Raw genomic sequence first — 24,765 nt, 5'->3', positions numbered from 1 at the left:
TGCACTCACACCTGTGATCATGAAGTGCTTTGAGAGGCTAGTTGCACATAAGGGGCTCACTCCCTCCCTCACTCGACCCCAACCAGTTTGCCTACAGAGGAAACCGGTCCACCAAGGATGCTATCGCAATAGCTCTTCACACTCTACTGCCACCTGGAACTCCAAGGGAACTATGTGAGGATGGTTTTGATAGAATTTAGCTCAGCCTTTAATTCCATCATCTCAGGTATTTTGGTTGACAAACTCTCCCTCCTCTGACTTTCTCCTTCTATCTGCTGCATTAAAGACTTTCTGACAAATCGTCCGGAGTCTGTCAGACTTGGCCCACACCTCTCTTCCTCAATCATCCTCAGCACTGGGTCCCTCAAGGTTGTGGACTGACTTTGTACATATGACTGCATACCAGCCCATCCAACCCACTCTGTCATCAAGTTTGCTGATGATACCACTGTGATCGGGCTCATCTCAAAAGATGTGTCTACCTACTGAGATGAGATTGTAAATCTATCAAAGTGATGTTCGGCAAACATCCTCACGCTAAATACCACAAAAACAAAGGAAATTATGCTGGACCTCCAAAAGTGTGCTATGGACCCGGTCCAACTGTTCATCAATGGGGAGTGTCTGGAGAGTGTCCACTCCTTCAGATTTCTGAGAGTCTACATCACAGGTAAACTCACCTGAACTTTAAATATCACGGCGGTGGTGAAAAAGGCACAGTAGCGACTCCACTTCCTGAGAGTGCTCAGGAAGAACAATCTGGAAACTAAGCAACTGCTGGCTGTCCATAGAACCGCCATGGAGAGCATCCTCACATACCGCATCACACTGCGGTATGCTGAATGTACAACAGCGCCCAAAAAATCCCTTGCTGCTCTCTGCCCTCCCTAGAGGACATTGCCAACTCTTTCCATCCTAAGAGACCTACTAACATCGTAAAGGACCCTTCCCATCCTGGTCACCACTTGTTTAACCTGCTGCTCTCTGGCAGGCATTAAATGTCCCTCAAAACACGGACAACCAGACTCAAAGACAGCTTCTTCGCTAGAGCCATCAACTCCTTGAACGTAAAACCACTCAAGATAACAGTACTGTAATCTAAAATTATGCAACTGCCTTTGTTGTTTGCTTTTCTTGATTTGAATAATCTTACCAAGGCCTGGACTGGGGGATTGGGGCTGAAAAATACACTTTATGCATTTATTTTCAAGTTCTTTTAGCAATAACTGTGCTTTGATTGTATTTTTTTTTTTATTTTAACTCATACCTAACAGATGTTCTGTTTTTTATTTATCCAAGCACCTTGCGGATAAGCGGTCATTATTTCTTTTTCATATAATGACATAAGGCTTTTGATTTGATTAATTATTGAATTTTATTCCTAGTGATTTTGATCAACAAGAAAACCATGGAAAATGGTCAGAAATTAGATCTTAACTTAAACTAAGCTTTTTTTTGATAACATATTTGTCCCAAAATTTACCATGGAATTAAAATGAACAAGAAATTGAAGAAACAAGAATGATGTAATAATTTTTTTCCATGACTGTAGTTGTCTTCATCAACTTGAACTTAGTTCTATTGTTTTCCTAGGAATGAGTGATGACCTCTGTGGTGGTGTCCGATGGAGGAGGGAATGTAGTGGAGTATGTCACTATGGTGGAGGAGCCGCAACAAGTATGACAGTCACCACAACTAATGTGATGAGATTCAGTTATGGTGCTGGAAAAATGTCAATTGTTGATTGATAGCAGAAAAACTAAATTCTGCTCAATGTCGTTTTAAAGTTAAAAAAAAAAAACTGAAACATTTTTACTGAGCTTAGGGTACAATGGGAAATCAAAAATACACTTCAGTGATGCTGGTTGACTTAGCTCACAGAAATAATGTAAAATTACTTTATTCAATTGTCAAACTGATGCCACTCCAAAATATTTAGCTACAAATAATTTACTAATATTTTGACTTTATTAAATGTTGTCTAAATATTAAGGGAAGTGAGGTTTCTCTGTGGAGAGATAATGTAAAGACAATAGGAAGAGCTACTCTTATTTGTGTTCGTACCTACTTAGGAAAAACACAGTGGAGCAGTGTGATGGTCTGAGCGCTCCCGGAGCTGAAAAGTCTCCTTGTGATAAATGCACATGCATGTATATTAATGCGCATGCGCGTATATTTTGTAAACTTCCGGCCTGTCTGAAACATCCTCATCCATGCTTCAACATGTGCCATTCGACAGGTTGTCGCCGGGTGTTCATGTTCGCTATGGACATCTCAGAAAGACAAACACAGCAAACGTACATATGTGTATATCTTTTTATCCACTTTTGTTTTAAAGTTAGGTTTGAGTTAGGGTTAGGATATAAGGTATGTTAGCTACCTCTATGTAAAAGAAGGGGAACTATGAGACAGTAAGTGTCTGCTATGTACCCAGTATTCCCGTTTGTAACACATGCTCATTAATCAAAAGGAGATTTTTCAGCATGGGGGAACGCTCAGACCATCAGACCGGGATGTGTGGAGTGTTGATTAAACGAACACCTAGTGAATGAATTAACCACCCATCAATCCATCCGTCTGAAAAACCATCCGCGGCTGCCGGCGCGTAGGGCTTTGTTTACGCACTTATGTCGCACATTGGCCTCAGTAGTCAGACTCAACGTCATTCTGCCTGAAGAACTATCTGAATATTCAACATTAATTACAGCCACAGGTTCAAATCTGCATGTAAGTATTCCTCCGTCTTCCCTATCAACCGATACTGCTATTTCTTCTTTCGATGAGGATAGAGCCGAGAAATCAGTGCTGGGCATAATGGTTTTGGACGGCACGGTACACGTCACATACGCCCACGTAGATCATGTGACTCGCGAAAATGGCAGCGCCCCTGAAAATTTGGAATTCTTATCAAAACACTATTAAATGAGAGGATTTAACATCACATTGTCAAAATGGGGTACATATTACATGACCTATTGGATACACTCTTAATGCAAGCACTGGATTTCACCTTTAATGATGTGGCTAAAATATATATTTTTTTTCTTCACGACCAGCTATCAATAAATGTACAACAAAAACTTGAGTGTAATGCTTAAAAATGGCAATTCCCTATAAGATTATGAGCATGGACATATGCCTCCCATCCGTAGAAGACGATGAATCTATCTTCATGCGCGTAAAAGATGAAGCTTCCTCGAGGGTATAGAAGATGATGATAATTATTGGTGCGCTTGGAGCGAAATAGCAGGAAACGCATCAATGCAAAATAGATCCAGCTGCCTCATATGCTTTTCTTCTTGGATTCTCCATAATGAATGTGTGAAAGATAAAAACTATTTTGCATTCATGCATTTCCTGCTATTTTGCTCCAAGCGCACCAATAATCATCATCTTCACCTTTTTCTACACCCTTGAGGAAGCTTCATCTTATGCGTGCATGAAGGTAGATGCGTCGTCTTCTTCTACGGACAGTGAAGCATGGAGGTGGCAGCATCATGTAGTGGAGCTGTTTTGCTACAGCCAGAACTGGAGCTCTTTGTAAAATAGATGGTATCATGAAAAAAGAACATTACATGGAGATATTAAGGTAACATTTCAAGACAATAACCAAGAAGCTAAAACCTGGGCGCAAATGGGTCTTCCAAATGGACAATGACACCAAGCATACTGCCGAAATGGTTAAAAAGTGTGTTGAGGACCTACATTTGATCAACCATGCAGAAGGCAGCAAAATAATAGAATTTTGTTGATAGACGCCATATACTTTGTTTTTTTTTGAGTCCATGAAGTAAAGAAGGCAGAGGCGTTTATAATAAGCCCCAAAAAAAGAAGAACGTTGTCCCACAGATGACACAAGAGACCTCTTCAGCCGAGGAAGAACAGGTCGACAGCGATGTAACTAGCACTATTCCTTCAGACCCAAAGGAGCTAACGTGACAAAAAGACGACGGAATGACTAACCTGCTCACCGTACTGCAAGAACTGAGAGTTTTGGAGTGAAAATGCCGAGATTCTGAGGAATACGAGAGGACATCAATGTTACAAATAACAGAATTGATGAAACTGAACAGAGAATTGCAGACACAGAGGAAACCGTGCAGGGACTGGAGGAAGCTATGAGGGAGCTGCTAAAGATACAGACTAAGTTGCAAGATAAACTAACTGACCAAGAGGGAAAAGCGAGAAAGGAAATTATAATGGCGTAGAGGAGGGGTCGGAGAACAATTCCATGTCGAAGTCGGGAGTATGCGGAGGAGAAGAGGGTGCTTAAGGTGAACAATATCTGGTTTCAAACTCCTTTCCAGGCTAGAATGGGTGTGTATTATGAGGGAGAGACATGCTCTTACATCTCAGCAGAGGAGTACGAAAGACATAGTGAAGAGAGGCCTTTCCGTGGCAATATCAACCTTCAGCAAGCTGGGGTGACACAGTCTACAACCTGATGTGGAGCAAACCCCTATTTCCGAGACAAGGACTACTGCAAGCTGAGGCGCCACGGGAGGGCTTTAAAAGAAAATGCACACCTTCAGACGGACTGACCGGTAGATTTTAGTTGGGACAAAGAAATGTTTATGTAAGGAGGCAAGGTAATGGCGATTTGGGGACACACTTTATAAATAGAAATTGAAATTTAAAAAACAAAATATTAATCACTATAGCTATGAATACTATGAACAAAACATACGATTGAGGAAGACTCTGACTGCTACAGTTGAAGACGTGTCACGTCTTCCCCTCTGAGCTGATAAAACATTGTAGCTCCTTATATGGTCATAAAAATGACTTCAAAACACTTAGTTAAATTTGAGAAATGTTTACAATTCACAATATTCTACTGTTCTATCCGTTTTTTCTCATATTTTTTCCAATCATTACTGAGTTTTAGTGGATGGGGAATAATTTCAGAAGTGATATTTGAATTATGATGGGAAGCCCAACATCAATAAGGATAGCCTCTTATAACGTGAAGGATGTACTTAATAAAATACTGGGCAAAATGAAAAAAAGATAGGACTGATGTGCTACTCCTGCAGGAGACCCTTTTAACTGATACAGAGCACCCTAAATTTAATAGACAGGGCTTTTGTCAGGTCTGATAATCATCATATAAAACAGGACACAGATGGGGTTCTCATCACTTTCTCGAGAGGAGGTTTTTTGAAAAGATTCCAGAAGTCATAGATAAGGAAGGGAGATATAATATGGTTGTGGGGAGGTTGGAAGGGACAGAAACTACTCATTTATGCATCCCCTGGGTGCAACATGTAAATTTTACAGATAAATCTTTGATTTAATGATTACAAAAGCGCTAGGAATTGTGATTTGTGGTGGTGACTTTAATCTGAGATTGAATACAAAATGGAATGTATCAAGATTAATTGAGACACAAAACAACACCATACCCAAATTAGTGGAAAAATTTACAAGAGACATGGGTATTTGTGATGTCTGGAAGGAGTTAAACTCCACGGTCAGAGATTACACCTTTTATTCACCACCACACAAAACATTTGAGAATTGATTATTTTTCTGATGTATAGTAATGATATAGTTTGACATTGTGTCTTTGTGGATCGAGACGCCTATGACAGAGTACCAAGAGAGGAACTGTGGTACTGCATGCGTAAGTCTGGTGTGGTGGAGAAATATTTTGGAACAGTCCAGGACATGTATGAGGCCAGCAAAGCAATTGTGAGCTGTGGTGTATAATTTAAGGTGGAAGTGGGACTGCATCAGGGATCAGTTCTGAACCCCTTTCACATTTGCTGTGTTAATTAATAGGCTGACAGATGTTAGACTAGGTTCTCCTTCGACCATGATGTTCGCAGATGACATGATCTGCAGTGAAAGCAGGGAGCAGGTGGAGAAACAATAACAACACAACAAGATGGAGGCATGCACTGGAAATGAGAGGAATGAAGATTAGCCAAAGTAAAACTGAATATATGTGCATGAATGAGAGGGGCGGAGGGGGAAAAGTGAGGCTCCAGGGTGAAGAGAGCGAGGTTGGATGACTTCTAATACTTGGGGACAACAATCCAGAGCAATGTTGAGTGTGGTAAGGAAGTGAAGAAACAGGTCCAATTAGGTTGGAACAGCTGGCGGAAGATGTGTGGTGTGTTATGTGACAAAAGAGTCTGTGGTAGGATGAAGGGCAAAGTTTATAAAACAGTGGTGAGGCCGGCCATGAGGTACGGATTAGAGACTGTGGCGCTGAAAAGGCAGGAAGCAGAACTGGAGGTGTCAAAAATGAAGATGTTGAGGTTCTCGCTAGGAGTGAGCAGGTTGGATAGGATTAGAAATGAACCCACTAGAGGGACAGCCAACGTTGGATGTTTTGGAGATAAGGTTGGAGAGAGCAGACTTCGATGCTTTGAACATGTCCTGAGGCGAGGGAATGAGTATATTGGTAGAAAGTTGCTGAAGATGGAGATACCTAAGAAAGAGAGCAAGAGGAAGATGAAAGAAAATGTTGATGGATGTTGTGAGGGAAGACATGAGCGCAGTTGGTGTTAGAGAGAAAGATGCAGAAGATAGGCTCAGGTGGAAAAAGATGACACGCTGAGGCGACCCCTTACGAGATAAACCGGAAGGAAAAGAAGATGGTAAAAATCTTTACCATGGTTTACCAGATCGTTTTGTCAGGTCATGTTAAATCGAGTGAATGGATCTTTCAGACCACAGCCTAGTTTATTTGGACTTAAACTTAAAAAAAAAAAAAGTTTTCTTCAAAGCTTCATTTAAATGTACTTGAAGAGAAAATGAAAGATGAATTCCAAGAAGACAAATTATACCCATCAGAGAATGATAATGGGGTGTCTCCCCTCTCATGATTTGGGATGCAGATAAAGCTGTCTTGAGAGGGAACATAATTGCTAAATGGAACTTCACGAGGTTAAAACAAGAAAAATTGAAAAGAGTTGGAAGACCTGGAAAAAAAACATAAACCGATATTCAAATGGGAGTCTAGTCAGCGAATCAGGGAAAGTTACAAATATTACGGAAATTTACGACAGAGATTCAGAAAACCCTCACCTTTTTAAAATGGATATTAAGTAAAACAGCCATAATTTTGAGATATTGATTGAGAAAACAAGCAGAATGCGCAACACACAAAATTAAAGATCCAACTATAATACAAAAGACAAATATCGGGCTATTAATAATAGGTTTGAAAAGTATTACCAAAAACTACACACAGATGGACTGTAAAAGGGATAACCACCTGAATCTCTGGTTCTCCCACACAGTATCCCAACAATCATAGAAGACAAGAATAAAACATGATTGGCTGATGCATCTACAGGTGAACTTCAAAAGCCAAAAGTTTGAATGTTGACAAACTCTTCACTTCAATTTTACCGAAATGCCTTGAAATAATACTCCCAGATAATTTTCAGTTGGATCCAACCGGTTTTATCAAACCAAGGCAAGCACTGTCATGGTCCTGCCGGTCCACCCCTGGCTGTCCGGGTTTCCGTGTGGCCGCGCTGATTGGGTGGCGCACACCTGCGCCTCATGCTGGCTGATTGGCCCCGGTGTATATAGGACCCTGCCTCTTTCCTGCACTCCCGTATCTCTGATCGTGAAGCCGTGTGTACCGACCTCCACCTCTTCTCCGATTGACCCCGTAAGCCTGACTCCTTTGACACTCCTGCCTTCTTTGATCGATCTCCCGTGTACCGACTCCTGCTTGCCCGCGGACCTGCTCTCTACGCCTGACATCCTGACTACCGCTGCTGCATCTGACTGCCTGGCTGATCCCCGACCTTGGAACAATAAACGTTTTTCCCGAATTACCTCTGCGTCTCCCGAGTCCTGCATTTTGGTCCTCCCTCTGTATCGATGGGTCATGACAAGCACAAGACAATGTCAGGAGAACACTACAGGAATTAATCAGATAAATAAGTACAAATTTGATGCTCTCCTATTACAGAGAAAAGCATTTCATTCCGTCGGTTGGCTTTTCTTATCAAAGATACTAGAGATTCCAGTTCCAGTAATTCTACTAAGACAATACGAGCCTTTATATAAACCCACTGCAAAAATACGGCTCAACAGAAAATAATCGAATAGCTTTGAACTAGAGAGGGTTTGTTGTCAGGGTTGCCCTTTGTCACTGCTGTTATTTGCTCTTTTTATAGAGCCACTGAGTCAGTGGATTAAACAGAATGAGGATTAAGGGCATCAAGGTAACCGATGGGGGGGAAGGGGGAATAAGGTTGCTCTGTTTGCTGATGGTATTCTGATATTTCTCAACTCTTAGAAAACATGCTGTAGTATCAGGTTACAAGCTGAATATGCACAAAACACAAATTTTGTCATCACAACTCCCCTAGCCAGTCCGTCAGGGAAGAATTTAATGTCATTTGGGATTCAAAAACAATCAAATACAGTGGGAAAAAAAACAAGTATTTGAACACCCTCTTATATTGCAAGTTCTCCCACTTAAAAATCATGGAGGGGTCTGAAATTTTCATTGTAGGTGCATGTCTACTGAGAGAGAAAAGAAAAGAAAAATTCATAAATCACAGCGTATGATTTTTAATGATTTTTCTGATACAGCTGCAAATAAGTATTTGAACACCTGTCTATCAGATAGAATTGACTCTCAAAGACCTGTTAGTCCACCTTTAAAAGTCCACCTCCACTCCATGTATTATCCTGAATCAGATACACCTGTGTGAGGTCGTTGGCTGCATAAAGGCACCTGTCCACTCCATACAATCAGTAAGACTCAAACTTGTAACATGGCCAAGACCAAGGAGCTGTCCAAAGACACCAGAAACAAAATTGTACAACTCCACACAGCTGGAAAGGGCTACAGAGAAATTGCCAAGCTTGGTGGGGGGAAAAAAAAGTCTTGAGTCCAGAAAATGAAAGAAGCTAAACATGACTGTCAATCGCAGTCGGAGTGGAGCACCATGGAAGATATCACCTCATGGTGTCTCACTGATCCTTAGAAAGGCGAGGAATCAGCTCAGGACTACACGAAAAGAGCTGGGACCACCGTTTCCAAGGTGACTGTTGGTAATACACTAAGACGTCATGATTTGAAATCATGCATGGCATGGAAGGTTCACCTGCTTAAACCAGCACATGTCAAGGCCCGTCTTAAGTTTGCCAATGACCATTTGAGTGATACAGAGGAGTCATGGGAGAAAGTTTTGTGGTCAGATGAGACCAAAATTGAACTTTTTGGTCATAATTCCACTAACCGTGTTTGGGGGAAGACAAATGATGAGTTCCATCCCAAGAACACCATCCCTACTGTGAAGCATGGGGGTGGTAGAATCATGCTTTGGGGTTGTTTTTCTGCACTTGGAACAGGATGACTGCACTCTATTAAGGAGAGGATGATTGTGGCCATGTATTGTGAGATTTTGGGGAACAACCTCTTTCCCTCTCTTTCCGCATATAAGATGGGTCGTGGCTGGGTCTTTTACAGTCACTGTGATTTGACTGGCGCGCCATCGCACTCGCAAATCTGCTAAATCGAGCACGTTTAATCATGTACGTAAAAATTCTGAGTTGAAATACATAGACATTCTCAGCGCACACGAAAACCAATCCAGCGCAGTGAACTTTAGCCTCTCTATTTTTTCTTTTTTTAAATAAACACAAAGCACATGGTCTCCTGCTCGTTTACCTGACTTCGCCCCCCTTCGGCTCTTAAAGGGGTACACTCATTACAAACACGGTCCACCCACACAGTCTGGGCAGGGTAGAGCAAAGAGAGTTAGACATGCTGCTTATGTTTACTCTCGGTAATAATGGTAAAAGTAAAAAAAAAAAAAGTGCTGTTGCTTTAATGAATGTCGTGGTATGTGAATAATAGAATTAAAAAGTAGTGAAACTGGACGAGATTTTTTTTTTTTTTAGTAAAAAAGGTCTGGTCTGAAGCTATAGAATGTACAGAATGAGATGGTGTCAATTGTTAAATTCCACCTTGGCACAGCCTGATTGAGGATGACAGCACAGACAATACAGTGCACAAAAAGCTAATTCTGTATTTTAAATATAGGAGGCAACATAACATTAACCTTAAAACTGTTTGGGAGCATCATTCAGCTTTCAACATGCGATGCTCAAGATATTCTGAAAGCAATAATTCAGTTTTATACCAAGAAAAACAGACAGGGATATCATTGTGGGTTAAAAAAAAAAATGAAACGAAGCTGCAAGCGACCTTTCAAATTTATAGTTTATAGTTGGCTTAGTTTAGTTAGCAATGTATTTTTTCTTTTGTTTGTTGACATTTTCATTGTTTTCAAAAACAAAATTGTTCTTAGAAATGTTCTAATGGGAATGTAAATGCCGTATTCTGAATCCTTGAATGAACCATGTAACTTCAATGGATGACACTAATCTGACCACACTGCCTACGTCTGATGTTCCACACAGTGGTGAAAGGGGGCGCTCACGGGCTTCGTGTGTTTGCTCAGACACGTGAAATATTAGAGGGAACATTAGTCTTGACATTTATTTACTGGTTTATTTCAGAAACGTTGGTAACGAACCAAGCCTGATCCTAAACAATGAGTATTCACCCGGAAACAGGAATGCAAGTTAACTGTACTTAGCATGTTCCGAATCGATACCAAAAGCTCATGTTCCGAGCTGCTTCACATACTGCGAGCGCATTTACATCGAAAGTCATCAACATCATGAGCCATGTCAAACTAAATTCAGTTACACTGAAAACATTTCTGGGCTATAACACAGGTAATGTTTCAGTATCTAACTAAAATAAGTATGAGATTGTGATTTACTTTGACTTGATCTAAATTCTAACATTAGACTGATCTGTCCATATAACTAAATGGAGCTGTCATTTTCTTTCGTGGTACGACATTATCTTGAAGTTGAAAAATTTTCCCCTCTAAATGATTTAGGAAGATATAGATCTACTGCTAGTTTCATCAATGGATTGACAATAGATGCCGCCGTAAATTATGCTAGATTATAACAATACATGATGATGAAATTAAATGATTTGATTATATGAATACTTAGTTTTGAAATTGAATGTCTATTGACCTCTTTAAAAATGTCTGTCTCAGTACAATGTCAATAAATTATGATTTTGGTATTAGGTGACAACTACATACTTACCTTGTAACAACTCAGTAAGTTATTTTAAGGTCTTGAGATTCCATCCCTAATCGCACCCGCAACTTTATCTGCGGGCATGACTGACCAGACCCATACATTTTTCAAATGAAAGTGACTGCTTTCAACATGACAATGACCGGAAGGGCACAGCCAGGGGTACCAGGGAGTGGCTCCGTAAGAAGCATATCAAGGTTCTGGCGTGGCCTAGCCTGTCTCCAGATCTAAACCCAAGAGAAAATCTTTGGAGGGAGCTGAAACTCCATGTTTCTCAGCCACAGCCCAGAAACATGTCTGATCTAGAGAAGATCTGTGTAGAGGAGTGTGCCAAAATCCCTCCTGCAGTGTGTGTAAACCTGGTGAACAACTACAGGAAAGGTTTGACCTTTGTAATTACAAACAAAGGCTACTGTATCAAATATTAACAATGCTTTTCTCAGGTGTTTAAATACTTATTTGCAGCTGTATCATACAAATCGTTAAAAATCATACATTGTGATTTCTGAATTTTTTAATTTTAGATTATCTCTCACAGTGGACATGCACTTACAATGAAAATTTCAGACCCCTCCATGATTTATAATTGGGAGAACTTGCAATATAACAGGGTGTTCAAATATGTATTTTCTTCACTGTAATTAGGGGTGAAAATTCCTACAAATCTGGAGACAATTATATCAGACAACTACAACCCCTTAATTTATAAAATTAAATCTGATGTAACCAAGTGGAACCTGCTTCTTTTTCTAGGATTAGGACAGAGGGTGGAAACAATAAAAATGAATGTGCTCCCCAGACTATTCCAAAACATAGCAGTAGAGCTCCAAAGGGGACATTTCGAGAAGTAGAGTAATTAATATGAAGACTTATTTGGCAGGGCAAGAGGCATAGATTTCGTTACAAGACTCTCCAGCTAGCAAAAGACAAGGGAGGCCTCGCTCTCACAAATATTAAAAATTATCACTCGGTGCAGATACAAATGCTAGTGACCATTTGCAACCCTTCCTACAGAGCAAAATGGAAAGAGATAGAATGTGCAATATTAAGTGATTTTTCCATTATAAGCTATGATTGGGGACACAGGCTTGGTCAAGTTTTTAAAAGCCATTAATAAAATTGTCCATCAATATTTGGCAGAGAATAATGAATGAAAACAAAGATAAGGAACCATTCTGGATTACAAAGTGGATCGGATATGACTGATTTCCCACCCAATGGGTTTGACATACGATTTAAACAATTGGCTGAAAAGGGGCTCATCAAACACAGTGATCATTATAGGATCTAAAAAATAATCTTAACCAACCAAGATTTATAGATTCTTGCACCTTAGACATTACCTTGAGAAAACAATGAAAAAAAAGGAATCGCAAACTAATCTGTGTATGGTTAAGATATTCCTTCTTGCTTATAGGTCAGACCCAGGAGGTGGCAACATATACAAGATTTATAGAACAGGAGTTAGAAGGTGAGGATTCTATTTATATAAAAGAGAAATGGGAAAAGGAAAGTCACATTAAACTACGTGTGGAAACTTCGGGAAAAAAATCTCTACCCAGTGGAATAGCGCATGAGCTTTATCATGGAGAGAATATGGTTGGGAACGTGTAATTGGATTTTTTTTTTAAAGTTCCAGCTCGGAGGATCTCCTCGGGAGCAAGTACCTCCTGCTGAAGCTCTTGTGTAGAGAATAAGGCGACACATTTCCACCTGTTCTGTGACTGTCCATGTTAGGTCCAAAGCACGGACTTCTCACTCAATGTGGACCCAGAGGCTCCGGCACCAGGATAGAATGATTGAGACAGAGGCAGAGTTATTTTTTTACCAAACTGCAGTTTGGGGAGAACTCGGGGAAGAAGAACATATTCTTCAGCCCGCATGTAAGACTCTCTCCGAGCCCCTCCAAAACCACACATTTTATTGAGCTTCACACATAGGGTGGGGGAGAGCAGGTTTCACAAGACAAGCAAGGTTGTTTTGCAGAGACAGTTAATCTTCTCAAGGCCGGGTGTCCTCTGATTAGACACAGTTCTTCCTGTTACAAAAACCCACAAGAATGCAGCTATCATAAATTTGCAGTCACCTTGAGCTCTTAAGCTTACAAGAATGCAGCTATCATAAATTTGCAGTCACTTTGAGCTCTTAAACTTCCCATAGACAAACAGTACACACACGCATCTTTGCACAGTAACAGAGTTATTAAAAGAGATTTATGACACATGAGGTGATACATTTCACAGGCCTCTGTGAAATGTGTAAGCTTATCTTACAGTCCAGTCATTTCAAAATACTGGAAAGACAAACAAATTATGAAAGTCATGTTTCCATTAAAATGTGAAACTTTATGCTTGGGATTAATACTGGACACTGTAAAGGGACCAGCTAACCAATACATATGCAAGTGTAGTATTTTGTTACATACAAGCAAAAAAGCTATCACAGTGTTAGTTGGTAAATTGAAACAGTTGAGGATTGGATTAAAGTGTTCCAATATATCTTTAAAATTGAGAACTTTAATTCTGAGGCGAGAACAAGACAAGCTTTAAAGACATTGGTAAAACTGGAAGTTTACCACAACATGAAAAAATGTCACTGGATCAGAATCAGTCAGCTTTAATGGCCAGGTATGCAACAACACGCAAGTCAGTGCCTTCCTAGTATGACAGAATGAAAAACGAGCAAAAAACAAGAAACACTCTGTTAATAGGAACTATTCCTTATCAGAGTCACAGTTATGCAAGATGCAGTCATATTTATTTAGAGCAGTTAAGAGTGCGTCAACGCCCCACATTATGTTAAGCTTATGCAGAGTGCCCTGACCCAGTCGCAGTTCACCGTTCTAGACCAGTGTAATGACAATCAGAATCTACGTTCATGGTCAAGTGTGTAAAAACACACAAGGAATTTTTCTCCCGCAGTCAGTGCTGGCCTGGTACGACATTCAGAACAAGGAACAACATAGCAACAACAACAAAGAACAATAGGCATTTCTGTTTATAGGAACTAGTCCTTATAAGTCGTGCAAGATTTAAAATAATTTAGAACAGGTTAAGAGATAAGTATGATAACGTCCCACATTGTGTTTAGTTTGTACAGAGTGCCTTTACCCATTTGTGGTTCTCGTTACAGACAATTGTGCAAAGGAAGCAGTTTAAAGTGACGAATCGTGCAATAGTCTACCGTATATATTACTAATACTGAATGGACCAGAAGAATTTCAGGCTGTGTCCCAACAACGGTGCAAGGTAGAAAATAGTAGGTTCGCTGATCAAGAATTTAATAACTTAATTGCAAGAGGGAAAAATTCTTTGAATGCCTTCTAGTTTTGATTTGCATTGATCTGTAGCGCCTACCCAACGGGAGGAGCTGGAAGAGCTGGTGGCCTTAGATGTGGAGGGTCTGAAAGGATCCTGCCCTCTGTGGACCAAGTTCGAGTGGCGTGTAAGTCTTCAAGTGTGTAGGTCAGTGCCGACCATCCGTTCAGCAGTTTTGATTGTCCGTTGCAGTCGGAGTCTGCCCTCTTTTGTGGTAGCCATAAACCAGGCTGTGATGGAGGTACACATCACTGATTAGATGACCGCTGTGTAGAACAGAACGTGCTTACTCAGTAGATAACTATTTGAAAGTCTTTGTTTCAGAACTCAAGATCTTTATTTCTTCAACAATACAGAATCACGCTTGACATAGGTACCTGCAAATACATAACATCTAACATAGAACAGTTAAATATCCTCTATGCCCCCCGCCCCCCCCCAAGCCTTTGGATGATGTCTGTTTGATAAGCTTAGGAGAAACGAAAAGTTCAAAGGCTGAGAACTAAGTAGGCCTCCGTTTGGTAGGGGTAATTGAAAGGCTAACAATGGACAATCATTGCCGATGAGATAGAGTAATCATATAACATGCTATTTATGTAAATCAAGGATAACAAACTAAGTTGTAGCTTTAACAAACTGGAACTAGGAAAGCCGGCTAGGCTCTAATTTATGTAGAAAATTAAAGTCATTTGTTCCTTGAACATATCTCAGGTAGTAAGGTCTCCTTCAGACCAGGTTTGCTGTTGGCCTGTAGAGCTCTGAAAGCATGAGGTATCTAGGTTGTCTCTTTGGGTTGGAGACTTATCCGCTTCCCTGGTTGGAGCCTTTGGTATGTTGGATTGTTCAGAGTGAACCGCAGGATCGATGATGAAGCCGTCATTGGGTTGTTTGTCAGGAGGTGGTGGTCCAGGCTTGGCCACCTCAAGGGTTTTGAATGGTTCATGGTCTGTCGGGGGAGTAGGCGTCTCTGATGTTGTCGAGAACATGGGCATATTACTTTCCACCGTGGGAGCAGGTGAGGCTAGTGTGGCCAATGGGGCTCTGGCTATCATTGGATGGTATTGGCACAGGAATCTCCTGTTTCGCACAGCCACCCTTCCCAACCCATCAACTCTCACTACATATTGGTCAAACTGATGGACGTCTATAATGAGTCCTGTTTTGTCCCACTTTGTGGGGTGTGGTCTGGTTTGTTTTTGGATGCAGACACAGTCTTCGACCACTACGGGGGGTAAGATGCGAGTTTTAGCTGACAGTCTTTCCAGCATCCCTTATGTGGTGATTCCTAAGAGCCTTTTCTCTGTTGTTCAAAGTCTCTTGCCACGGGGTTAGGGCTAACCCTAACCATTGCCACCTCTTCTGGGGTAGGTACTTGACTGGGTGGATTGTGATGAAGTCCCGGATTGGCTGTCCGAAGATGCACCTCGCTGGGGATAACTGTGTGTCTCGGTCTGGTGTGTTGTGGTATTGGAGGATGGCGCGTTGAAACGCATGTGTCGAGGCTACCGTCGCAACAGATGTTGTCGGTGATCATCCTCTTTATGATCTTCACACTAATTTCCGCCCTCCTGTTGCTCTGAGGGAATGCTACAGACAAGAGGCGGTAATGAATTCCCCGGTTGTGCATTAATGCCAATGTGGCTGTGGATGTAAACTCCGAACCACCGTCAGATGAGAGCTCGTCACTGATACCAAATGTTGTGAATGTTGGCTGAGGCTAGATATGAGGCCTTTGGATCCCCCGTGCGCACTTTCCATGATGGTCCAGTTGCTGTACCTGTCGGCGATCACCAAGTAGTGGTGTCCGGCGTGAAGTGTGTTGCAAGGCATGTTGGCTTTCTTTTGTCAAATATTTCCACGTTCTTCATTTTTTTTGTATTTCCTGGATCATGATGGTCTTGGGTTCTTCAAACAGGTTGTCCAAGGTTCAATCCACTTGAATGGTGTGTTGGGTTGTAGCAGTGCGTGAAAGGGTAGCATTCTCTGTGCTGATGCTGATGCTGTATATGCTATTTGGTTTCCAAGTCCAAACCAGCATCGGACGTCAGTGATGGTGCAAGGTTTGGGGAATCACTTGATCGCCTCCAGAACCTGGTGGCATGGACGGACAGTTGTGGGGGTGATTTCAAAGTGTGCGAAATTGGCGGTTTCTTTGCCAATTGAGAATTTTGATGGGTTGAGGATAATGCCATTTCGGCCACATGTACCCAATGAATTTGCCGCTTGGAAGAAGCTGTCCTCAATGGAGGGAGACCACATAATTGTCCCATCAGTGACCTTTGTTTTTTTGCCAATGTCACTAATGATTTCATCAAATCGCTTGGTGTGTCTCCAGATGCTTTGTATCCCTGATGGCACACTCGATACCTGTACTGGCCTCTGGGTTAGATGAAGGTTGTCAGGTGCCTGTCCTTTGGGTCTACTCTGGGCGTCGTGCTATAAGACATATTTTCGTGCTTAGCCAACCAACTTATCATTGACGAATGCTTCGCTAGACCGTCAATATGGCCAGTCAAGTGACTTCGGTGATGTGGGAGCATGAGCTCTATAGGACTAGGGCGCTCACAATTCCAATTGGGTCCTGGTTTGCGGCCCTCATCTTCAGTGAGGTGGGAGGTGTTCAAACCGAGCTGACGCAGGAAGGAAGTTCTGCAAGACACGATTGGCAGCATGTGTCTGTGACTGCCAGTATGGTAGCTTTTCCACTGGGACTCCGGAGAGTGGATTCAATTCCCAAGTCTTTGGCGTCTAATGGGAGGGCCTGAATCTTGATGTTGATCGTCGTTTGAAGTGCGGATGCATGTTTTTTCTACATGTCACACGGAATCATACACATGATGGTCAAGTATGATTGTTTTGGCGAGTTGTTCAATTAAGCAGAGGGCCTCGAAGACTGCCGTTGCAGTTATTTTGATTGGTGTGCAGCCTCTGTCTTGGTTTATGGCAGAGACTTTTGCAGTGGTGTGGGATATTGCAGTTGGTGGAAGTATGTTGAAGTCAGGGCAATAATTTGTACGTTCTTGCTTCCTACTGCTATGTCCTTCTTTGCCACAGTAGCCACATGGTTGTGTTTGAGTTTGAGCACTCATTTTCTGTCTGGCGGTCGGCCCTGAAGTTGTTTTCTCTCCATCTGCCTGTGTGTGCTGCTTGCTGCATCGATTGCCTTGGGCACAGCTGTGGGATTGGGATGGATTCGTCCGGCCAATCACTCCCCGCTTCCTTTGGCCTCAATGAAGTGGATGGTTTCAGAAAGGGACAGCTCTTGATTGGCCTGGCCGAGCACGCCGAGGCGGTTATCATCATCCGCAAGGCCTACTGTAAGGGTGTCTCTGATCATTTGATCGCAAAATGATAGCTGGCCTCCACACTGACGCATCAGATGTTGTACCAACACACTTTTGCTTGGCCTTTAATGTGTGCAGAGAAACTTCTCGTGGGTTCATCTCTGTCCTGCTGCATTTTCTGAAGTCTTAGTCGGACCACCGTCACATTCTCTTGACAGAATGTCAGGGACTTAAGAAGAGAAGAGTGGTCTCGTCATATGATGTGAGGGTGTTGCGCCTGGATAGATCTTTGTGGAGGGCCTCATCGCAGCATTCGAAGAATTGGAAGAGTTGGAAGATGATGTCCTGGCCAGTGAGGCGTGTGGCTAGTTAATATTCTGACCATCATTGGGTGAAATATGTCGATTCTTTGGTGGGCTTTTTTGAGGATGGAGTTGATGTTCGTCTCCCACTTCGTTATGTGAGGCTGTAATTCCAAAGAAATGAAGGTCTCGACGGTTGACACAGCATGAGGGGCAGCTGTGGTGAAGGATGCCTCCTGAAGTCCACAATCATTTCTACAGTGTTTAGAGTGTTCAACGCCAGGTTATGTTGGCCACACCAAAACTCCAGTCTTGCCTCCTGTCGATAAGCAGACTTGTCCCAGTCTTTGATGAGGCTGATGACTGTGGTGTCATCTGCGAATTTCAGGAGTTTGACAGCCTGGTGCCTCGAGGTGCAGTCGTTTGTGTCGAGCAGGAAGAGCAGAAAGAAGACACAACCTTGGGGTGCCCCAGTGCTGATAGTGCGGATGGATTAGGTGGTGTCCCCCAGCCTCACCTGCTGTGTTCTGCCCGTAAGGAAGTTGTAGACCTCCTGGGAGATGGCAGGCGAGACACTGATCTGGAGAAGTTTGGAGTAGGGGAGTTCAGGAATGATTGTGTTAAGCGCAGAGCTCAAGTCCACGATCAGAATGCTCGCATAGGTTCACTTGCAGTTGAGATGTTCAGGATGAAGTGCAGACCCATGATGACGGTATTACCTGCAGACCTGTTATCGGCAAACCGCGATAGGCAAACTGGAGTGGTTCCACCTGGGGACCTGTGACGCTCTTGAGGTGGTCCAACACAAGGTGTTCAAAGGACTTTTTGACCACAGATGTCAGGGCAAAAGGCCTGTAGTCATTAAGACCTGATGATGATGGAGCGTTTGAAGCAGGTTGGTACGAGTTCTAGAGACCTGTTGAAGATCTTTGTGAAGACAGGAGGTTGGTTTGCGCAAATTTTGAGGCAGAATGGTGACACAAGGTCTGCTGCTTTGTTGATTTTAGTTGTTTGAAGATATGTCTTACGTCCAATGATCCCTCTAAGGTGCACATCTGTTTTGCAATTCTCAGCGGAGAGGAAAACAGATCCAGTGCAGTGAACTACAGTTTTTTTTATTTTTCATTTTAAACATGTCAGCACACTGCCTCTCACAAAGAGCTGCTGCTTGGCCACACCACTTCCTAGTGCTCCTGACACAGCCCCCTTCATTTTCAGAAATAGTGTCCCATGTAATCCAGCGTTTGGAATGGCACGGTATACGTCACATACGCCCATGTAGATCGTGTGACTCGCAAAAATGGCAGTGCCCCTGAAAATTCGTCATTGTCGATAATCTTCTCAGTACACTACTAAATGAGAGCGGATTTAACATCACATTCTCAAAATAGGGTCCAACATTACATGACCTATTGACACACTATTCATGCAAAGCACTGGATTTCCCCTTTAAAATGTTCTGAAGGGAATGTAAATGCTGTAATCTGAATCTTTAATGAGCCATGTAGCTTCAATGGATGACACTGATCTGACCACAGTGCAAACGTCTGATGTTGCTCACAGTGGTTGAAGGGGGTGCTCACGGGTCTAGTGTGTTTGCTCGGATACGAAGTGAGAATTCAGAAGCAATTATATCTATCTTATACTTATATCTAAAAAATGTTATTATTTACTGATAACGAAACATGACGTTAATAATTGTTGTCAAATTCATGCGTTTCCTAATTTACAAAAACAAATTAAAACGTTTTTGAATTGATACAATATACATGCTATGCAAGCACGCTTGAATGCCATGATTCAAATCTGAATTCAATTTAGTTTCACTTCTTGTAGTTTACTTATTTGAATTTGTAATTTTTGGGGGTAAAGGTATGCACCTAAGTATAGAACGATCATATTTTGTTCATTTTGAAAACAGAATAGCATTTATTTGTAGATGTACTAGATATATTTCATTCATAATTGTCAGGCTTACCAATTAGACATTCATTAAACTGGACAAAAAGAAAGCAAAGACATGAGTTCAAGTCTCGCGAGGAGAGCAACTGTCTCATACAATTTACCACTGCACTCTCTCATTATCCTCTTCTCAGCACCTCTATTTAGTTTTTCGACGCCCTTTATTTACATGGATGTTACAAAAAGACTGCAAGCAAAACAGTTGGAAACAAAGTGTACATGTTTGTTCATGTGCGTGTGCATGTGTGGAAGATTGGTGACTGTCTTGTCAGCATTTCTTTAACAGGCAGCAGTTGTAACAGTTCTGATGATTAGATGTTTTTTGTTCTGGCTATCTTCTGCTAGGCGGCTGCCACGTTATCTAGAGCAGAGCAAAGCATTTCTTTATTGGAAGCAGATATATGATAATTATAATCACAATTATTCCTACGATAATAAAATTTTTAAAACTTCATAATCCTTTGATCATGCCTGCAGCCCCCAGACCCCTGGCTTTTTTTCATTCAGCAAATCACATGCCTGTGATTCTGATCCCAGCTGCTTCACACTCAGCTGCGAATAGCTCCAGTGAGCGTTGGTGATCACAGCTTCATAAAGCCAACAGAACCACATCATCTGCAAAAAACATGGCTGCGATACTGAGGCCACCAAACCGGACAACCTCAACGTTTTGGGTGCCCCTAGTGATTCTCTCCATAAAAGTTATGAACAAAATCGGTGAAAAAGGGCAGCCTTAGTGAAGTGCAACTCTCACCAGAAACTAGTCTGACATATTGCCGGCTATGCGGACCAAACTCCGACAGCGGTCGTACAGGGCCGAACAGCCCGTATCAGGGTGTTCGGTACCCCAGTCACTCACATTTGAAAAATGTACAGAGATAGCTCTAACCCGCAGATAGAAAGTTGTGTGTGTGATTAGGGATGGAATCTCAAGACCTTAAAATAAATTACTGAGTTGTTTTACCCGAGTATGTAGTTGTTACCTAATACTATAATCATAATTTGACACTGCACGGACTGAGACAGACATTTTTAAAGCTGTCTATCGGCATTCAATTTCAAAACTTAAGTATTCATATAATCAAATTATTTTATTTCATCATGATGTATTGTTATCTAGCGGAATTTACAGTGGTATCTATTGTCAATCCATTGATGAAAGCTAGCAGTCGATGATCTATATCTTCCTAAAGCATGTAGTGGGGAAAAGTTTTCAACTTCAGGATAACGCGAGACCACAGGAGAAAATGGCCTGTCTAATGTTAGAACTTAGATCAAGTCAAAGTAAATCACAATCTCATACTTATTATAGTTAGATACTGAAACATTACCTGTGTTATAGCCCAGAAATGTTTTCAGTGTAACTGAATTTAGTTTGACATGGCTCATGATGTTGATGACTTTCGATGTAAATGCGCTCGCAGTACGTGAAGCAGCTCGGAACATGAGCTTTTGGTATCGATTCGGAACATGCTAAGTACAGTTAACTTGCATTCCTGTTTCCGGGTGAAGACTGATTGTTTAGGATCAGGCTTGTTTCGTTACCAACATTTATGAAATTAACCAGTAAATAAATGTCAAGACTAATGTTCCCTCTAATTTTTTACGTCTCTGAGCAAACACACGAAGCCCGTGAGCGTCCCCTTTGAACACTATGAGCAGTATCAGACGTATGCAGTGTGGTCAGCTCAGTGTCATCCATTGAAGTCACATGACTCATTCAAAGATTCAGATTACAGCATTTACAGTCACTGTGATTTGACGGGTGCGTGCCATCGCACGAAAAATGAAGCGCATAGAATTTGTTCTCAGTAGAAATAGACATTCTCAGCTCACATGAAAACCAATCCAGCGTAGTGAACCACAGCCTGGCTTTATTATTATTATTTTTTTAACACGGAAGCATACGGTCTCCTGCTAGTTTACCTGACTTCGCCCTCCTTCGGCTATAAAGGCGTACACTCATAATTACAAACACCGTCCACCCACACAGTCTGGGCAACGTAGATCAAAAAGAGACATGCTGCTTGTTTTTTCGCTCGATAATAATGGTAAAAATTTAAAAAAAAAAGTGCTGTTGCTTTAATGAATGTTGGTATGTGAATATGAGAAGAAAAAGTGGCAAAACTGGATGAGATTCTCTCTTTTTTTATTTTTAATAAAAAAGGTCTGGTCTGAAACCAAAGTAGAAAGTACAGGATGAGATGGTGTATAATGTTAAAATTACACCTTGGCACAGCCTGATCGAGGATGAAAGCACAGACAATACAGTGCACAAAAAGCTAATTCTGTATTTAAATATTGGAGGCAACATAACATTAACCTTTAAAGTGTTTGGAAGCATCATTCAGCTTTCAACATGCATTGCTAAAGATATTCTGCAAGCAGTAATTCAGTTTTACACCAAGAAAAACAGACGGGGATATCATTGTAGGTTAAACAAAAAAATTGAAACAAAGTTGGTAAATGGCAGGTTTAACAAGTAGACATTCATTAAACTTGACAAAAAGGAAGCAAAGACACCAGTTCAAGTCTCGCGAGGAGAGAGGAGAGGAACTGTCTCGTACAATTCACCACTGCATTCTGATTATCTTCTCCTCTGCACCTCTATTTAGTTTTAAGACCCCCCTTATTTACATGGATGTTACAAAAAGGAGACAGCAAGCAAAACAGTTGGAAACAGTGTACTTGTTTGTGTGTGTGCGCATGTGTGTGGAACATTGCTGAGTACATGTGTGGTGATAATTTCTTTCACAGGCAGCAGGCGCTCCTCGTTTTAACAGTTCTGATGCTTAGATGTTTTTGTTCTTGCTATCTTCTGCTAGGTGGGTGCCACGTTATCTAGAGCAGAGCAAAACATTTCTTTATTGGAAGCAGATGTATAATAAGTATATTCACAATTATTCCTACAGAAGCGATCTTTCATAGTTATAGTTACAGGTTGGTTTGGTTTGCAGTGTATTTTTTTGTTTGTTGACGTTTTCATTGTAAGTTTGCAAACGACACGACTACGAAGTCCATCAGCAAAATGCGACCTAGGGTGTCCTAGTGCCAGGTGCACATTTGGATACCCTCCGTGATCAGCACTGAAGTCCATTAACAGAGCACCACTCGGGTTTTGATCAGGGGGGGGGGGGGGTTCTTCCCAATCACACCCTTACAGGTCTCTCTGTCGTTGCCCACGTGGGCATTGAAGTCCCCCAGCAGAATGATGGAGTTAGAGCAGTACTCCCTCAAAGGACTCCAAAAAGGGTGGGTACTCTGAACTGGTGTTTGGTGTGTGTGTGTGTGTGTGTGTATATATATATATATATATATATATATATGTATATATATGTTTGGCAGAAACAGTCAGGACCTGTCCCCCTACCTGAAGGCGGAGGGAGGCTACCCTCCTATCCACTTGGTTAAACCCCAACGTACAGGCTCTAAGGCGAGGGGCAATAAGTATACCCACACCTGTTTGGTGTCTCTTACCTTGGGCAACTCCAGAGTGGAACAGAGTCGAAAAACCTCCCATGAGGAGTGGTACCAGAGCCCAAGAGGTGTCTAGAGGCGTGTCCAACTTTATCTAGTCAGAACTTCTCGACCTTGTTTCCGTGAGTAGGCATTTCACTTCGTCTTCGTTACGACGCAGCGTAGTTCTTTCATCGACCCAACTTGTATCATGGGGAATTGCATTTTTCAATATGCTTGGGTTGAAAGTAAGGAGTTCGGGAGCTGGGTTCGTCGAGATCCAAAAGATCGGCACATGTTTTACTGCCATCTGTGCAAGCAGAGTTACCAGCTTGAAAAGATGGGCGTCAAAGCGCTGGAGTCGCACCGGAAAAACAGGAGACACGCTGATTTGGCGAAGACTCTCTCATCTTCCGTTGGTATGAATCTGTTTCTAAAATATCAAGATAGTGAAGCATCAACTTCAGGCAGGGGTACTAGCAGTGCATGCGCACCTACAGTTGTCCAGTCATCGACTTCAACCAGCCGGAAGTCAGGCTTTATGAACGTAGTTCAATACACGAAGACGGACTCGTTAAAGGCAGAGATCGTGTGGACTTTAAAAGTGATCTGCACAGGCATGAGCATTTCACAGAAACGATTGTTCCGTTACCATGTCGTTACCCAGCCTGAGAAAACACGGAACCGAAAGTCCGTTTCCCAGATCTCTGGGCTTACTTTTAATAAAATTCGCCCATGTGTGGAATGTAAAACCAGTTCTCAACGAAATACAACAATCTGTATAAAACGAACCTACATGAACCCCTTTATTTTTAATGATTAAAACGCTTTGTCAGTGTGGTTTACAAACAGCACCGGTTTCCGCTTCTGCGCTACCATGCGCAACGTCGAGTTATTCATATCCGGGTCTCTCAAACGCTAGTCAAACGTGTCGGTTGCTAAGCGTAAAAGACAAAATGCTCATGCCTGCTAAGGCTTTATTTTGAAGTACATGTAAAAACCGGTTCCCATGAGCATTATCAATGGGAACCGAAAAATCGTTTCCCACCGTTTCCCAGGACAAAAATCCCGCGTCCGGGTAAGGGAAACCAAGACCCAACATTTACATCGGGATCTTGGAGTGATACTTTGTCTGGTCCCTGACCTTGGTTGAGGATGACCAACTACATCGGATTCGGTCAGGGTTTATTTTTTGTCAATTTAAATTGTACACTTGATTTTCTGTAAACTATTTTTCCCCCCTTTGTTTTTCTCAATTTCTAGGTCAATACTTGAAATACAATGATATGTCTGTTATTTTCCATTTAAAAGTTTAACATAAAAAAAGTGGCT

At 41.8% G+C, this 24,765-nt stretch overlaps 1 protein-coding gene across 11 annotated transcripts in view; it reads left to right on the top strand.

Moving 5' to 3' along the window:
* Positions 1-24,765, top strand: part of LOC133509078 (ETS-related transcription factor Elf-2-like) — an 82,719-nt gene that overhangs the window by 5,369 nt on the left and 52,585 nt on the right. For 4 of the 11 annotated variants that reach the window (XM_061835759.1, XM_061835756.1, XM_061835757.1 and 1 more), the window contains exons 2-4: positions 1,594-1,677; positions 12,530-12,583; positions 14,462-14,556. In XM_061835759.1, the coding sequence (XP_061691743.1) occupies positions 1,596-1,677; positions 12,530-12,583; positions 14,462-14,556 (231 nt within the window). In that variant the 5' untranslated portion in view covers positions 1,594-1,595. Of the gene's footprint in view, positions 1-1,591; positions 1,678-12,529; positions 12,584-14,244; positions 14,371-14,461; positions 14,577-24,765 lie in introns of those variants that run through there. The other 7 variants (XM_061835761.1, XM_061835760.1, XM_061835765.1 and 4 more) reach the window with 6 other exon arrangements.

The sequence above is a fragment of the Syngnathoides biaculeatus genome, chromosome 11, assembly GCF_019802595.1.
Source record: "Syngnathoides biaculeatus isolate LvHL_M chromosome 11, ASM1980259v1, whole genome shotgun sequence".
In the NCBI taxonomy this organism is placed as follows: Eukaryota; Metazoa; Chordata; class Actinopteri; order Syngnathiformes; family Syngnathidae; genus Syngnathoides; species Syngnathoides biaculeatus.
Note: the sequence above shows the minus strand (reverse complement) of the source record. Positions and strands in the feature narration are given on the sequence as shown.